Raw genomic sequence first — 18,235 nt, 5'->3', positions numbered from 1 at the left:
TGCCATGATCTTCATTTTCTGAGTGTTGAGCTTGAAACCAACTTTTTCACTCTCCACTTTCACTTTCATCAAGAGGCTTTTGAGTTCCTCTTCACTTTCTGCCATAAGGGTGGTATCATCTGCATATCTGAAGTTATTGATATTTCTCCTGGCAATCCTGATTCCAGCTTGTGTTTCTTCCAGCCCAGCGTTTCTCATGATGTACTCTGCATAGAAGTTAAACGAGCATGGTGACAATATACAGCCTTGATGTACTCCTTTTCCTATTTGGAACCAGTCGGTTGTTCCATGTCCAGTTCTAACTGTTGCTTCCTGACCTGCATATAGGTTTCTCAAGAGGCAGGTCAGGTGGTCTGGTATTCCCATCTCTTTCAGAATTTTCCACAGTTTATTGTGATCCACACAGTCAAAGGCTTTGGCATAGTCAATAAAGCAGAAATAGATGTTTTGCTGGAACTCTCTTGCTTTTTTGATGATCCAGCCGATGTTGGCAATTTGATCTCTGGTTCCTCTGCCTTTTCTAAAACCAGCTTGAACATCTGGAAGTTTATGGTTCACATATTGCTGAAGCCTAATTTGGAGAATTTTGAGCATTACTTTACTAGCGTGTGAGATGAGTGCAATTGTGCGATAGTTTGAGCATTCTTTGGCATTGCCTTTCTTTGGGACTGGAATGAAAATGGACCTTTTCCAGTCCTGCAGCCACTGCTGAGTCTTCCAAATTTGCTGGCATATTGGTCTTATATAAAAACTGATTATTCATTGATATGTGTATACATCTTAGGTCACCAAGCAGTTATTGCCATATACCTAATCTAATTTTACACATTGTTTGACTGTCCTACCTCAAGGTCAGAAATCATTCATGGCCTTTCCCCCAGAAGGCTCAGTGCTCTGCGGTGACCTAAATGGGAAGGAAATCCAAAAAGAGGGGATATGTGTATACGTATGGCTGATTCACTTTGCTGTACTGTAGAAACTAACAACATTGTAAAGCAATGCTACTCCATTAAAAATTAATATTTAAGAAAGATACTTTCTTCATTTCCAATATCAGCATTTAAAGCTGCAAATTTCCCTGGAACTGCCATTTTACTTAATAGTTTTGATGTACAGTATCATTTTTTCATTCAGTTTTAAACAGCCATCTCTATATTGATTTTTTTATTGACCTACAGGAAAATTATAAGTATATTTTAAAATGCAAAAATCCAGCAGTTTGGAACCTTCTGGGGGAAAGGTAATGAATGATGATTTCTGACCTTGAGGTATGACAGTCAAAGAGTGCTGTAAAATTAGATTACGTATATGACAATACCTGCTTGGTGACCTAAGATATATATATATATATCTATGAATAATCAGTTTGTATAAGTTTTAAAGTATACCTGAAAATAACATATGTTCTCTAAATTGGTTGTACAGGTTTTATAGTACCATCTTTCTAAACTGTATTTTATAATATCATCATTAATTTTTTCTGCTTTATCTATCAATTCACTGAGAGAAATGTATCACAATCTATGATTATAGGTTTGTCAGCTTCTCCCTATAAAGTCCATTAACTAGTCCTTCGTATTTGGAGGTTGTCTGTTGGAAGTTCACAGATTGAAGGTCATTTTTCCTAGTGAATTACTCTCGATTATTATTTAATAGGTTTCTTGATTCCTAGCAATGCATTTGCCTTGTCTCTTTTGTCTGATGTTAATATTGTTAAGCTACTTTTATTTAACATTTTAACACACCTTTCTCCACCTGTTACTTTCTACTCAAGAGGCAGTGGTGGTTCAGACCTCAGCTCTGTCCCTTATGAGCCATGTGACTGGCCAAAGACAACAACATATTTGGTATATTCCAATACACTGCAGTGTAAATCCATTGGTTCATAATGATATGAGGAAAAAAAAAAAAAAAGCCTTTGGAGCCATCTTTGAAGGATACTGGTAACTGTCTGGTTACTTTGAAAATCAGCAAATAAAGGGGAAAACATGCATTGTTTTGGCTTCCCTATATGAATTGCACCTCTAGGTAACCAAACAGTTGATGAGGAGAAGTTTCTTTTTAAGGAAGCATTCTGGCTGATAAATGAAGAAGTATTCTAGAAGTAGTATAAGAAGTAACCAGGTGTCAGCAGAGATGGGGACACACCACCAGTGACAAAGACTCTTTGCCCCATACGAAGAGCATGCGCCTGCCCTTGCATCTAGATCTCACTCCAATTCACAGGAGAAACGGGGATGAGAGGAGCACTGCAGAAGCCACCACTGAGCCTTGAAACCAAAGTGCAGGCTCTGGGAGGCTCTAGGGGGCCAGCAACTCTATGACTTCAACAAACAAATAAAAATGAAAAAGCAGGGATGGGAAGGTGATGACAACTACAGGTAGAAAGAGACTTGAGAGGCACAGCTTCCCAACATATGGACCTCAGGTGTTGATTTGAACAAACTATTAAAAATTTTTATGAAATTACTGGGGAAATGTTAACACTGGCCAAATATTTGCTAATATTAAATCATCATTCTTTTTTGAGTGGGATAATATTATTGAGTTATGTTTCTCAAAAAAAAGAAAAGATTCTAGGGACTTCTCGGGTGGTCCAGTGTCTAAGACTCTATGCTCCCAATGCAGGGGGCCCAGGTTCAGTCCCTGATCAGGGAACTAGGTCCTGCAAGCCACAGCTAAGAGTTTGCATTGCTCAACCAAAGATCCCACATGATGCAGAGGAGCCTGGCAGGGTACAGTCCCTAGGACTGCAAAGAGCGGGACATGACTGAAGAGACTTAGCACGCATGCTGCAATGAAGATCAAAGACCCCACATGCTTCAAATAAATAATAAAGTTTTTTTAATGGTTAAAGCTAAAAGGCTTTTTTTTTTAAAGACTCTACGTTTTTAGATACACATAAGAGAACATCTAGAGATGAAATTATATGTCTAGGATATGGTTCGGATAGCCCCGGTTTGGGGAGGGGTCTGGGTGGGATGTCGTTGACAATCGTCAGAGCTGATTGGCAGGAGCACTGATTATTCATTATGCTAGTTGCTCAAATTCTGTACCTGTTTGAAGTTTTTCATTTTTCAGCATGTTTTAAATAATAAAACTCACAGACAGAGCTCAGCACTGGGTTCTGTGTGTGCCAGACCCCTAGGCTCACCCGCATCAAAGGAGCCATCCTTCTGGATCTGGGCGAGGATGTGCGACAGGGAGGCAGAGCTGGTCTTCCCAGCATTGGCCAGCTCCACGAGCTGCAGCCGTGGCGTGGTCTCGGGTGGGAAGCGGTAGAATTGGAAGGTGAAGTACACAGTCTGTGGCCATGGCGCTGCCTGCTCATCCTGGGGCACCCTGGATCCAACAACACCCCGAGTCAACCAGGCATCCTGGCGGAGAACTGGGCTTTCATCACACGCTTGTGGGGAGACCATAGGTAAGAGACCACTTCCTCCACCCCCACAGCAGCCACACGGTAATGTCTGGGAACCCTCTGAGCATTCCCCCTTCAGGCGTGATGGAGAGCCCTGCCCTCAGGGCTACACCAGCACCCAAGAACTGGGCAACACGCTGTCCATGTTGTAACTAAGGACCATAGGAGACCAGGTAAAGCAGAGTTTATAGCATTTGGAAATGGCTGGGGGTGCGTCCCAGCCGGACTGAAACAAAGACACAGGGCATTCCATAATCACTAAGACCTGATCATAGGTTTCTGCCGGGTCAGAACCATATGGAAGCTTTCCCTCAACACAAGAAATGCAAAAGCCAGGTACAGAGTAACAGACGAAATAATCAAGAATTTACCTGCTAAAGGCAAGAAATTGCAACACTATCTCATTGCCTTGTAGACAGTCTGATTCTTCCTTCTGAGGGCTGAACTTCACGGGGTCTGTAGGACTCACAGCCTCAGCTGGTTGCTTGTTGGCGTCCAGAATCTCGGGAAAGCCAGCGGACTGCAGCAGCGCCAGGGATGCCCGTGACAGCTTCCCTCCAGAGCTGGAACGGATGGCCCTCTGAGCCAGCCTCCAGGAGAAGGCCGACTGAGGGGCGGGACCCGGACAGTCACCTCTCTGGGAAAGCCTGCTGTTCAGGGAGTCACGGGGTCTTGATGCACAATGCTTGCCTGGGGTCCCTCCCAGACCTGCTCCTCACCTCCTGGTCTGGGTTCCTGCAATGATCGGGGCGTGCACGGGTGTGAAAGGCAGTTCCTGCAAGTGGTCAGCAGCGGACGTTCCCAGGGCTAAGGCTGTCTGGCTCAGGTCAGCCTCCAGGTGAGAGATCCTGCCCTCCAAGGGGAACTCCTGCCAAACACAGTGGGGCCCCAGGTGAGGCCAAGAAGCCCCACCCGTAACCAAGGAAGCTGGACGTGGGGCTCATGGATGAACCGCCCCTGCCACATGGCAAATGAAAACACAGGAGGCTCAGTTGCATTGCAACCTCAGGTAAGTGGTGAATAATTTTAGTATAAGCATGTCCTGGGCAATATCCAGGACATACACTAAAAAGTGATTGTTTATCTGAAATTCTAATTCACCTGGGCATCCTGTATTTTATGTGAGTTGAAAAGCAACAAGGAAGGAACCACTGATTTTATGAACAGATCAGTAGCCTGGAAGATGCCTGATGCCTGAGAGGGCAAATTAACATTAAAACCATGTCGATGGAACAGGAAGATGAAACTGTCTCCAGCAATGCAAGGGAGCCTGTGGGACAGAGCCCTCGCACGTACAGATGCTCCCTGTCCTCACGTCACCCAGTGCTCTAGGCACCCACCTGCATCCACCTCCCACCTCTGTCTAAGTGAAGACCTTATTGGGATCCAGGATACTCTCTCTAGAGCTGGCTTCCCCAGCTTCTCATTTCATTCAGAAGGAACCCCAAGTGACTTGGTCACCAGTAACAGAAGAGATGTAAGATCTTCCTGACTACATGAGCCCAGAAATATTTTGGAATAAGGCATTTCAGCATGAGGATTTTCAGGTAAGTAATCAACTAGAGCTGCTTTGCTTCGACAGACTTCCAGGGCAAGACTGAGTTTGCAAGTGAACCAGGAAACTCTATGTGGGTCCCCCAAGGCCAGTGGAAGGAAACAGGCCTATTTCGGCCCATTAGCTCCACTGGAATCTGGGGTGGTGAGCTTCACAGATGCCTCTGGCCTCAGACAGGGAGGCAAGCATGCTGGAGGGGGAGCTGGCAGCTTGGATCAGCCTCTAGTTACATCTCCAGGGAAACTTCTCTTTTTCTCTTGTGTTCAGAGGTCTAAGGGCGCTTTGTTTTCTCGGGTAGGACAAACGCAGAAATCAAGCCCTGTGGCAGGAACACCTCCCAAATCAAACCCTTGGTCACCAAGACAGATGGTGGAAGATATCTGGAACCTGGAAAGGAGGCAATGTCCAGCCCCCATCCCTATGCCTGCTTCACAGGGACCCCATGAAGGCCTCGGCCACCTCGCCAAGGCCCAGGGCAGCCAGCCAAGTCAGAGACTTCAACCGAGTTGGGAGTCTGGAGCCATTCTCAGGAAGGAGACAGGATAGGGGGAAGGGGCGGGCTACTTACCCCTGGGACCAGGGAGGGCACAGGGCTCCCAGGTGGCTGTGATGAGGGTTTGGCCGAGCGGCGGCGGGGAGCTGGGGATGGTGGGGAAGCCGCCAGCTGAGAAAGTGACAGCTGAAGGGAAGAAAGCTTGGGTGAGATGACAAAAGGCACCCCAGTAACTTCACAGAGCCCCTCCTGCCCTCTCAGCACTGACCCTCCAGGGGAAGGAGGACTCTAGTTGTGGCCCCAGGAGGCAGCAAGGTCTGGAATCTCCTGGTCACCAGCTGCTCTGGACCAGGCACTGAGTCTAATTGCTTCTACTCTCATCACCAAGAGCTGCAATTAGGCGATCTCTCCCACACTGCAGTGGCACCCCACTACAGTCCTCTTGCCTGGAAAATCCCATGGACGGAGGAGCCTGGTAGGCTGCAGTCCATGGGGTCGCTAAGAGTTGGATATGACTGAGCGTCTTCACTTTCACTTTTCACTTTCATGCATTGGAGAAGAAAATGGCAACCCACTACAGTGTTCTTGCCTGGATAATCCCAGGGACGGCGGGGCCTGGTGGGCTGCCGTCTATGGGGTCGCACAGAAACGGACATGACTGAAGCGACTTAGCAGCAGCAGCAGCAGTATTAATAAGGAAAAGCAAGTGGAGGGGAAGCTGGGTTCTCTCCACTCAGGCTGCAGGTCTGGTCTCTGAACTTCTTTGGGTTTTATCCCCATCCCCGGGCTGAACTCCTCCATGACCCTTCTGATTCTAACCACCTGTGTTCCTATGACATGAACCTGCCCGTTATGGGATGACCATGATGGCAACTGATGTGGGCCCTGGAATCCCCACTCCACCACTTGACTGCCACATGATGTGGGCGAGTCACCTAACTCACTTGGTTTTGCCTCAGTCTCCTCACCTGTAAAAGGGGGATGCTGACAGCAGCTAAATCACAGGGCTGCTGTGGGAAAGGACTTGGCATGTACCCAACATGGGGTCAGCCTTCCACAGATGGTACACATACGCAGGGAGTGAAGGTCAATGTGAAAGGCTGACGTGGGGTGGTGAAGGGCCCTGACCCTACTGAAGACCCATCTCTCAAATCCTGTTTATAATGTAGTATGTGTTACAAATGGGACATCTGCCATCAGCAGTGACCATCAGCCCAGGGGTGGCTGTGGTGGTGGCGTGGCGGGTGGCGCTGGTACAGAAAGGACCCAGCACATGAAGAGGTGTTGAGGAAATGGGTGGGGGGCCCTGGGGGCCCAGGCAGCATCTTGGGGCAGAGAGGAATGTAGGGTCGGCTCAGCTCCCCTTGACCCCAGCAGCCATCCTGAGCCTCTCTGGCCTCTGGGGGCGGGCGGTGCTGTTCTGTGGCCGTCCAGCACTCAGAGGCACCATGCCAAACACTGCAGGGGATATGGGGACAGGACAGCAGGGGCCGGGAGGCTGCCCCGAAAGTGTCTTCAGGCAAATGCAACACCCACTCTGATCCAGTTTCCAAGCTGCATGGTGCTCGTTAAAGCCCTGTCCTGAGCCAGCCTCAGATACTGAACAATTTGACTTTTCTAGAAAGTCAATGTCCAGAATGGTACTGGCAGACAAGGTCATCGGGAAGACAAACCAGCTCTGACCTAATTCAAACCACGTGGCCAGAGCCACCCCAGAGCTATGGGCAGACCCACAACCAGCTCAGGATCCCTGAAGGGTGGCTGCACGCTCCCAGACCAGAGGAGGTATCTGCTCTCTGACAGGCCTGCAGGTCAAGGTCCTGTCCCCACCAGCATCAGATGCTCAGGGTACCTGCCCAGCTGCTGCCCAGGGACGCCGCAGCCAGCCAGCACCTTCTCCTAGCAGAGACGCCGGGAGGGCACACCCCAGGGTCTCAAGAGAAAAACCAAGGCCAACCAGTCCTGAATGATCATCAGCCACCAAACGTAACTGCCAGGGAGAACACATTCTGAGTGTGGAAACAGGCCTTCAACGGCAACCGGAGGATGGATAACAACCACCGAAGTCACTGCCCCGATAGCCAGCTCTGGGACCAGCTGCAGAGACAGGCAGGGGGCGGCTGAGGACACCCTGGTCGCCGTCCCTGGGGGCCCATCCTCTCAGGCTTGCCGGGATCCTTCCCACCCACACACGTAAACAGGACATCAAGTGTTCTTAAAGACACCAAGAGGACTTCGCTGGACCCAGAACCTTTAAATATGTGATTCTGGAATTCTGAAACAGGCCTCTCAGGCCTGGACTTACCCCTGGTCCCATGGGTGAGTCCTGGGGAGCGGTGAGCCCCTGGGACGGCGATGCTGGTGGACCTGTGAGGAAGCACAGGGGAACAGGGAAGGGACACCAAGAGCCCGGCTCAGTCAGGCTGGCGCGCATCTCCCCCGACCCCACCCAAGCAGTAACCAGTGCTACAGCTGGGCGCGGCCACCACAGAGTCTCCCCGCTTAGTGGGCAGACAAGTGCGTGCGTCTGGGGTCACTGCCTGCAGGATGGAACCCGAGCTCACTCCCCACTTCCACAGCCTCCTTCTCCTGCTCCTGTGGGCACTCTGCCTGTGCTCAGGGAGATGTGAGGCTCTCAGAAGGCTCACCCTTCCTTTCACCCTCTCACACACCCCTGCCTTCAGGGGGCCGGGTTCTGATGTCTGTCCAGACTGGGACCTCCCCAGCTGGGGCCCACTGGCTATTTAGTTAAATGAGAAACTTCTACGCAGCTGCACACACACGGCAAATGCCACGGGTGGGGGCTCTGCTCTCGCATCACTCACAGCCCATCCCCCAAGTCTCACTCACTCTAGGGGTGAGAGTGCAGGCATGTTAGTACCAGGAAGAATCCAGGCCAGTCCTCCTCAGGGTCCCCGGAGCGAGGGTGACCCTGGGTGACGCCAGGCTGGTTCCCGCAGTGCCCAAGATGCCCACCTGTGGAGGGAACAGCCGCCCCCACGGCGCCATCTCCACCCGCAGAGCTCGGTCCAGGGCAGGGCCGGGCCGGGTTTGCCTGCGCCGCTTCCACCCCCATCCCAGGCCCCGCACCCCAGCCCAGAAGCCCAGGCATCGCTCGAGTCCCAGAAACCCCCAGCCTCTCGGCACTGAGCTCCTGTGTCTGGGGCCACCACCACCTCGCCATCATCCCGCTCACATCGTGTTTCTCCCGCCTTCACCTGCCAGTGCCACCACCTCCAGCCCGCCTGACCCAGGCCCACACGGACAGGGCGCTCCTCACCCACCCGAAGGCCCAGGTGCAACGGGACACCTGTCTGAGTCACCTGCCCGGTTCCCCTGAGGACCACACCTGCCTCACGCGCCACAGTCTCCTTCATGGGGACCTGACTCTGGCCGCTGCATGTGGACACCACCCCCTCCTGAACTTCAGGACATCCTGAGAAATCACGGCCCTCCCCTAGGTAAACAGCCCTGCTCTAGTCACACCCAAGTGGCCCTGAGGACCCAAGTTTAGCCCTTCCTCCCTCCCCTGTGGTCTCTGCTGCCCATGCCCTGCACAAGAAACCATCAGAATGGCTCACGTGCTCCTGAAAACGGAAGCCCTGAAACAAAAGCCGGTCCATCCGAGTGTGGAGCCTGGAAGCAATTAAAAAGCGGGAGGTCGATGGGTGCGTCGTGATGTGGGACTTGCCAAGACAACTGCTTTGCCAGGCACACTGGGCAGCTCAGGGCCCCGCAGTCTCAGGAAGGGCTGAGTCAGCGATTTCATACCACCCGCGCCAGTCACAATAGGGTCGGTCACGCCGTGCAGGACACAGAGAACCTCACGCTTGCAGCTGCAGCCACTGTGCCCGCCTGAAGATGAATTTCCTGACAACCAATTACTTCCCAGTCAGCCTCCACTCACTGAAAAGTGCTGTGGACAGAAGCTAAGGTGTCTGGTCCTCTCTCAAAGCTCAAATGCCCTACACCTGACTAAAAAGGCCACAAAGGGGCTTGCAACCTGCCCTGAACCTGGGCTGTCCTCGTCCCATAGGGTCACACAGCTGCACTGCGTGCTTCTCTGCACTGGCCCAGGGTGGGTAGTGTGTAGACTATGCAGGTCTGAAGCCCACTCATACTCCAGGGCGAGGGGGACTACTTCCCAGTTCAGCCCTTCTCATGAGTCGAGTGAGTGGGCAAGCATCACAGAGAGACAGAGAGTAAGTGCACAGATACGTGAGTGCTCAGGTACTGGGCTTGGCAATATCCTCCAGGCTGGAGCAGGCAGAGGCCTCACCACTGTCTTCCCTGGAAAGGTTAGGGTCGGGGAGTCCCCATGCATGACTACCAGCCAGGAGCCAGCTCTGCGTGAGAGACAGCATTAAAGCCTTTTGCCCCGTGTTACAAGCTTCCTTCCAGACAACACTTTTGCATGAACACAGCTGTGTATTTGGCTGGGGGTGGTGGGGAGGGTGCTGGCAGGGCCTGACGAAGGGGGTTTGTGGAGGAAAACGCTGCCCTGCAGACAGACCTACTTGTGCTTAATCTAAGGGAGAGGCAGTTGTTGCTTAGCACCCGTGGCAGCTGAGGGCCAGGTCCTGGACCAGGAGGGTGGGGGTCTGGGGATATTCCAGGACGGGGCCGAACAGCTGGCTCCAAGGGTTAGGGGATGGAAGGGTCATCAGAGCCAAAGACACAATCGCCACGATTCAAACAAAAATTCTGAAAAACAGCTTTCCCCATCAGACCTTGAAAATAAAGGATTAGTGAGTGTTTCATGGTACCTGGGACACTAAGAATTTACAAGGCAGACCCATTTGAAAGGCCTTTATTCCTAATTATTTGGCCTTTGAAAGCCATTTTCTTGAAGACTTTGATCACAGAAATGGAGAAAGTGAGTAAAGTCTAGGAAGACATAACAGGATGCTGGTTGATGCAGCAGGCATGGGTCTCTGTGCTGAAGGAATCCAGACCTCAGGAGGCCGAGAACTGGAAGTGCCCCACCTAGTTAATCAGGCCCTAGAGTGGTGAGGAGTGCCAGACGTGCCCAGGGCCCTAGACTGAGCCACCTTCAAGGCCCAGGCTCAGAAGCCTGGGCTCTGAGCCGCTCACTGATGGTCTCCTGCAGAACGCACCCTCAGAGAGCCAGCCCTGACTTCCATCCCCTGGGTGACATCTTTTGCTCTCCCCACTGCTGCCTCATTTTTGGATGACACGTACCAGGGCACAGAGAGGATGCTCCCGAGGGTGTCACCAGCACAAAAGTCAAGAATCTAACTCCTTATTACTCTGGGAAACACCATGATTACATATTGTCAATGACCCCTTCTGCTTTTATATCTATTAAGCGAATGCACCAAAATTCCGACACCACGGGAACATTTAAAAGCAAAATGTGGGTCAGGGAGATGCCGAGTTCCAAAAACTGGAGACAGAGGGCCCTCTAGTGGCCCTCTAGTGGCACCCTCTCGTGCAGGGTGATGAATGGACCTTTGCTCCCTGGTAATTTTGCAGAAAGAATAAAAAGGACAATTCATCACAGGAAGCCAAAGCATCTCACTTAAAGTGACAGCCGCATATCATTAAGATTTCCAGAGGAACCATATAAGTTGGTAAAATATTGAAGCAGGAGAAGTTTCCATCATCAGTTAAACACCAGCAGATATTTGTGTCTTCTGTATTAGGTCTTGGGAGGCAGTGTTTTCAAATGTTTGGAACCTGGGGTGAAGGCGATCACATTAATGTGACGTGAATGCGGCGATAAATCCAAATTAAATAAACCAAATGTCCCATCCGTGCAGATCTGCCGGTCCCCAAATGAGAACTGAAAAGCAGACAACGCTTCCACAGAGTACCTGCGCCAGAGCTCGATTCCTGAGCTCCCAGCAGCACAGGCATCCCCTCCTGTGTGCTGAAAACAAGGCAATAAATCTCTGGGGAATGAACTAAAGGGTGTGCACCCAGCACCTCTGAATCCCAGGAAGTCATGCTGCGACTCAGTGAGCCCCACACACAGGAATAATACCCTCGGCCCGTCAGCCAGAAAGAGGCTCAGATCATCTTGAGCCCATAGCTAGCTGCCTTGTGGGGAAGCCCTTCCTGGGGGGTGGGGAGGTGTCCCCTGCCGCTTGAACTGCCACAGTGCTCCCTGGAGCCCATGCCCTGCTCTGTGCCCAGCAGACCCTCTGCAGGTCGAGGTGGTGAGCTTCCAGAGGACAGGCCAGGTCCCACGGACAGGAACTCTATTCAATTGAAGACGGGGAAATGCAGGGAAACCTGGTTACAGCTGGAAGGCAACCTTGTGGTAGAGGCAGCTGAGCTCAGGGAAAGACATGGGACATGAAACTAGGCCCTCGAACCATCGGGTGGCCACCTGAATTCACCCTCTCTTTGAGAGCAGGACCGAGAGATGGTTTCCCTTTGGGGATCACCCTCCCAGCCCTTAACCCTGGGGTTAGCGGGGCTGGAAGTCTGAGGCATTCCAACAGAGTGTGTGACCCAGGACAGATGGCCCCTGCCCACATCCCAGTCATTCAGGGTAAAGACAGGGGATGCAGCAGAGTGGGAGACTCCATCTCGGGACTTTGACTGGACAGCAGAAGTTCTTCATGCTGGGATTCCTAAGCCCAAGGATGACAGAGAAGCTCCCAGAGCCACCCTGTAAGGAAACCCTGCCAGGAAGGAAGCCAACAGGGAGAGCTGGAGGGCAGATGGACAGGGTGCAGGAGACAGACAGACACACCAAGTCTTCACCACATCACTCAAGTGCCAGGACATAGCCAAGTCTCACACGCTCAACAACAGCCATCTCTTCCTATGCGGTATGTATGTTCCATTGGTTCTGTTTCTCTAGAGAACCCTGACTAAATGCTCCTTTCACCCACCTTGTTGCTGTTGTTCAATCACTAAGTCGTGTCTGACTTTTTATGACCCCATGGTCTGCAACAACCCAGGCTTCCCTATCCTTCACTACTTCCTGGAGTTTGCCAAATTGGCCCCCTGGTCAAATTTGACCCACAATCTGTGCTCATAAATAAAGTTTTATTAGAACACAAGCATGTTCATTCATTGACACACCCTCAACGGCTTTCACCAGCAGAGATGAGTAGCCATGACAGAGGTCATCTGGCCCACAAAGCCTAAAATATTTCCTGTCTGGCCTTAAAGTCTGCTGACCTCTGCCAGAGATGGAGCTCAAATATGCAAAGAGAAACATAAATCCTGAACCTAAGTTAATCAAATCAGGACAGACGTAACTGTCAAGCCGCCCACCCACCATTCTCTATCTTATTCCCTAAGAGGAACAGTAGCCTGCCCGGCTCCTCTTCCAAGGAATTCTCCTGGCAAGAATACTGGAGAGGGTAGCCAGCCCCTTCTCCAGAGTATCTTCCTGACGTAAGGATCGAACCCAGGTCTCCAGCACTGCAGGAGGATTCTTTACCATCTGAGTCACCAGGGAAGCCCCCTTCCTTTTAGACCAGGTTCATATTCACAGCAACTGTGAGCAGAAAGGACAGGGAATTCCCACGTATTCCCTGCCCCACAGACACACAGCTTCCCCCACCATCAACACCCCACACCAGAGTGGGACAGCATTCTTTTTGCTGGTCTTTGTTTGTTTATTGTCTCTTTTTAAAATGTGACCTCTATGAGGACAGGAGCCTGGAAGTGTACCTGGACATCACAGACTCTCAGTAGGGTTTTCTGAAGGGATGGGGCGCGGGGGTCAGTGCTGAGCAAACCTATGTGAATAAACACTCCCTCACTTTCTTTCAAAATGGTTAATGAAAAATGCTGGGAGCAGGGCCAACACCAAGCTCTGCAGCCAGGCAGGAATCCACTTCCCTGGATGGCAGCACAGGCATGGGTGTGTATCCATCAAGGACTCTGGAGTCAACAGTAAGTCTGTGCAAATGTTGCGTTTGCTCCCGATCTGGTGGTTGCCTTGTTTCCACTGAGATTTGGGATCTGTATTTATTTGGGCCAGTGGTTGAGAGAGGTTATGAACATGTGACCGCTGCCCACTGATGCTGCCAGCTAGGAGGATGACAAGATCAGTGTGGCTGACAGCCACTATGAACCATGTGCCCCGTTTCCAGGCAGTCCTGTGCACCCTGACCAATTTTCACTCATCTGACCCTCTCTACAATTCCTGACAGCCTCTGCCCATTTTTCTTTCCAGTTGTTTATCTCCTCCTTGTTGATCTTTCCATCATCGTTCTTCTTTCTAATCTTATTCCTTCAATTAATTTTTAATGGTTTTACATACTGCAAATATCTTTCAGTCTGAGGAACTGCTTTTTAACTTTGTTTATGGAATCTTCTCTCTTAGAAAACTTTCTTTATATGTTAACATAATCACATTTCTCAATCTTCTCTTTTTGGTTTACACTTTATCTTGTTTAATGAAGCCTTCCCACCCCCAGGGTCATAAAAATATTCTCCAATTTCTTCCTAAGACTCAAGTGTTCTTTTCCATCTAAATAGTCCTTTCATCCATCTATTTTATAACTGAGGACACTGAGGGACAGACACATGAAGCCACCAGCCTAAGATCATCCAGCTGGCAAGTCTGAATTGTCTTCAAAGCCACTTACATGCCACTGTGTGTCCACTTCCTTTCAGAAACCGCCAGTTTCAGAACCCAGAACCCCGGTGTGAAGGTTCAGACATAACAATATGCAGAGACCTATCAGCATCGTGGCTGCTGTGCAGCACCCACTGTCCAAATAGACCAGCTCACCCCCCCAACCCCCAATCGGGGCGCAGGCAGGTCATTCCTGCACTGCACCCATGAAACACGGAGGCCTTCTGAGCATCCTCATCCTGGCCCCGTGTCACAAGGACTAGCTCCCCTCTGCAACAGGCACCCAGAAATGGCAGTTCTCTGCTGTAAGGTATTAACTCTATACATGCATGCGTGTGTGCTCAGTAGCTCAGTCGTGTCCGACTCTCTGCAACCCCATGGACTGTAGCCCACCAGGTTCCTCTGTCCATGGGACTTCCCTAGCAAATACTGGAGAGGGTTGCCGTTTTATCCTCCAGGGGGTCTTCCCAACCCAGGGTATTAACTAAACACTACAAAGTTGCTCTTCAAAGTGGTCCCTCCCGGTGTGGTAGGAGGTCCTCTTTTCCCAAATTTTCAACCTCATGCTGTCATTCAGCTAGCTCTTTCCAATACAAGGGAAATGAAATGGGTTCTCATTTAAATTTTTATTTCTCTGATTACTAGTGAAATTGAGCACTTTTTTATACATTTTGGTTATCCTGGTTTCTCCTCTGTGAACTCCCTTTTCATATCCTTTGACCATTTTTCTATTCCTCATTGATTTGGGACAGCTCTTTTTATCATTTTTCCTCTCTCTAAACTTCTAATTAAAATTTCTAAAGTTCAGTCTTGTAATCCATCCAGAATTTATGGTTTGTTATTGTTGTTGTTCAGTCACCAAGTCATGTCTGACTCTTTGCAACCCCAGAGACTGAAGTATTGCAGGTTTCCCTGTCTTTCACCATCTCCAAGTTTGTTCAAATTCATGTCCATTAAGCCGGTGATGCCATCCAAACATCTCATCCTCTGCCACCGCCTTCTGCTCCTGCCTTCAATCTTTCCCAGCATCAGGGTCTGACCTACTTGCAGTCTGAGGTATGGTTTGTATACAATAAGAAATTGGGATCTGATTTTCTATTTTCCACAAGGACAGCCAGTCCAGTGCTGTTAACTGACTGGTGTGCCCTTACTCCCACGGTGGGCGGCATAAAAGCAATCCTCCAACCCAAAGTACCCACATTCTAATTACCAGAACCATGACTATGTTGTATTAACACTGCCAAGGGAACCAAGGTTGCAGATGAAACTAAGGTTGCTTATCACCTGACCTTGAGATGCAGAGACTGTCCTGGATGGTAGGGGAGGGGGTGGGGGGTGCAGTAGGCAATGCAACTATGACAGTCCTGATAAGAGAAAGGGAGGCAGGAGGGAGAATCAAAGAGAGATTTAAAATGTAACTCTGGGACTTCCCTGGCATTCCAGTGGCTGAGACTCTGAGCTCCCAGTGCAGGGGGCACCAGTTTGATCCCTGGTCAGGCAACTAGATCTAGCGTGCCACACGGCCAAAAATAAATAAATTAAGTAAAATGTAACTCTGCTGCTTCTTAAGATGGAAGCAGGGGCGAAAGTGCAGCTAGCCCCTGGGAGCTGGAAAAGGCAAGGAGACAGATTCTCTCCCAGAGCCTACAGCAGGAACACAGCCCCAAGACCTGGATTTCAGCCTGTGAGACCTCTGGACTTCTGATCTCCAGAAATGTGAGATAGTAAGCTCATGCTATTTTAAGCAACCAAGCTTATAGTAATTTGTTATAATAATTAAAGGAAAGCAATATGCTCTTTATCTATAATTTGTCATATATCACACTTTTTATCTTGTCCCATTATCTACTGATCTGTGTCTGTAGCAGTGTCACACTGTTCTAGTTACTATAATTTTACGCTAAATCTGCAAGTCAAGAAAGGGGAAGCCTCTCTCCTTCATAGTTGCCTTGGCCATTCTTGAATGGACTTTCCTGGTGGCTCAGGGGTAAAGAATCTGCCTGCAACGCAGAGACCTGGGTTCGATCCCTGGGTTGGGAAGATCCCCTGGAGAAGGGAAAGGCTACCCTCTCCAGTATTCTTGCCTGGAGAATCCCCATGGACAGAGGAGCCTGGTGGGCTACAGTCCACAGGGTCGCAAAGAGTTGGACACAACTGAATGACTAAACACACACACATACATATGCACACATTCTTGAATATGTAATTTTTTAGTTTAAAAAGAAAAGAGTACATCCTAAAAGAAAATAAATGCAGTGCACAGCAGAGATGCTTTCTAGGGAAGAGGGTGTGAGCCAAAACTCAAAATCATGAAGCAATGACATAGTCAGTGAATCACACGCAGCACAAAGCAGCTAGGAAAAGCTTCAAAACCACTGGACTTATCACCCCTGGGGTGGAGGATTTCAACAGCCTAGAAATTGTCAACAGCAGGCAAAAACTTTACTTCTGACCAAATTCATTCTCCTGACTGAAACAAAAATTATTTAACTAACAAAATACATAAGACAACAGTTTTAATGACATTGGAATTCAGGCAAGAAATGGTCCTAAGGAACTGGAAACAAAGAAGTAAGCCCTCCGACGGTCCCAAAATTAACACGTTGAGTGATTTTGCAGATTGCAGCTCAGGAAAGGGGAACACAGAGCACAGTGGACCCCTGATCAGAAGGCCGGGCTAAGTTCAAGGAGACCAAAGAAATGGAAGTTTGCAGGGCTGAGCACAGACAGGAGAGGGGCGCAGAGAGGGAACTCCAGCCACTTACAGAGGGTCCCTCTAGGATTCAGGAGGTCACTGACTGTGAAACTACCCAAGGATGGGGAAAGAATCACCCCCAAAATTAGAGGGACCAGTACCCTGTGCTCATGGGGCCAGAAAGAGGCCATTCTCACAGACTGGTAAACTTCATATCAAGGACATCAGGCAAAGTACTGAAGGAGGTCTTCTCACTTAGTGAGGGGTAATTAGCCCTAGACTAAATGCTCATGGGGTCCCATCTCACAACTCTTAAAGCCAAGGCCCTAAATGACCAAGTTATTTCCAAAGTTCAGGAGTGTTTACCAGCTACCTGGACTTCCCTGCATGTCCAGTGGTTAAGACTCCAGGTTTCCACTGCAGAGGGAACGAAGAGCCCACATGCCATGGGGTGTGGCAAAAAAAAAAAAAATATATATATATATATATTTGTCAACCATAAAAATACTTAGCAACCAAAAGGAGAAAACTCACAATATCTGGAATCCAATCAAAAGTTATTGACCATAGAGAAGCTGGAAGATACAACCCAAATCAGGACAAAAATCAATCAATCAAAACTAATGCACAACTGCCCAAGATTTTAGAATTGGCAAACAAGGATATTAAAGTAGTGACAAACTTTGTAATGTTACCTCCAGATTCTGGTACCTTGAAACTGCTGCTGCTGCTGCTAAGGCGCTTCAGTCGTGTCCGATTCTGTGCGACCCCACAGACGGCAGCCCACCAGGCTTCGCCCTCCCTGGGATTCTCCAGGCAAGAACACTGGAGTGGGTGGCCATTTCCTTCTCCAATGCATGAAAAGTGAAAAGTGAAAGTGAAGTCGCTCAGTCGTGTTCGACTCTATGCGACCCCATAGACAGCAGCGTACCAGGCTCCTCTATCCATGGGATTTTCCAGGCAAGAGTACTGGAGTGGGTTGCCATTGCCTTCTCCAACCTTGAAACTAAACCTAGTTAAAATGAGAATTACTATATGGGTCATTTCAAACAGGATAAAATACTGGAATTTTAATTTTAATTGTTGCACAGGCCTAAGTTCATCTACCTCTGCCTTAGGAGAGAAACAAAAAAGCATAAGTTTGTCGGTAGTTATACCTGTATTTCACTTCTGGAGATGAAAACGACAATATCTGTGAGGAAAATGCACTGGGTGGGATTCATGGCAGATCAGATGCTGCAGAAGAAAAGATGAGTGAAGCTGAAGATGCAGCAATACAAAGTATCTAGGACTGGAGCACAGAGAGAAAAGACCACAAGTAAAACTGAGCAGAAGCTCAGCAGGGTGGGACTTCCCACAGCTTTGCCACCTGATAAAGGTATGACTGGGAGCCTCAAGGGAAAAGAGAGAAGAAGACAGAGAAAATAATCGAAGAAGGAATGATCAAAATTGTCCCAACTTTGATTTAAAAAAAAAACAGAGATCCAAGAAGTTCCATGAAC

The 18,235-nt window shown here is 49.3% G+C and overlaps 1 protein-coding gene across 6 annotated transcripts in view; it reads right to left on the bottom strand.

Moving 5' to 3' along the window:
* The window catches only part of NPHP4 (nephrocystin 4), a 137,813-nt gene that overhangs the window by 45,360 nt on the left and 74,218 nt on the right, over window positions 1-18,235 (bottom strand). For all 6 annotated transcript variants that reach the window (XR_009729979.1, XM_061382913.1, XM_061382912.1 and 3 more), the window contains 5 exons: window positions 7,775-7,836; window positions 5,545-5,655; window positions 4,141-4,289; window positions 3,793-3,984; window positions 3,155-3,342 (listed from right to left, as the gene is read on the bottom strand). Coding sequence is in view for 5 of the 6 variants with exons in the window: in XM_061382913.1 (XP_061238897.1) it covers window positions 3,155-3,342; window positions 3,793-3,984; window positions 4,141-4,289; window positions 5,545-5,655; window positions 7,775-7,836 (702 nt within the window). In the remaining variant the exon portion in view is untranslated. The remainder of the gene's footprint in view (window positions 1-3,154; window positions 3,343-3,792; window positions 3,985-4,140; window positions 4,290-5,544; window positions 5,656-7,774; window positions 7,837-18,235) is intronic.

This window comes from Bos javanicus, chromosome 16 (genome assembly GCF_032452875.1).
Source record: "Bos javanicus breed banteng chromosome 16, ARS-OSU_banteng_1.0, whole genome shotgun sequence".
NCBI lineage: Eukaryota > Metazoa > Chordata > Mammalia > Artiodactyla > Bovidae > Bos > Bos javanicus.
This window is presented reverse-complemented; position numbering and strand designations above follow the sequence as displayed.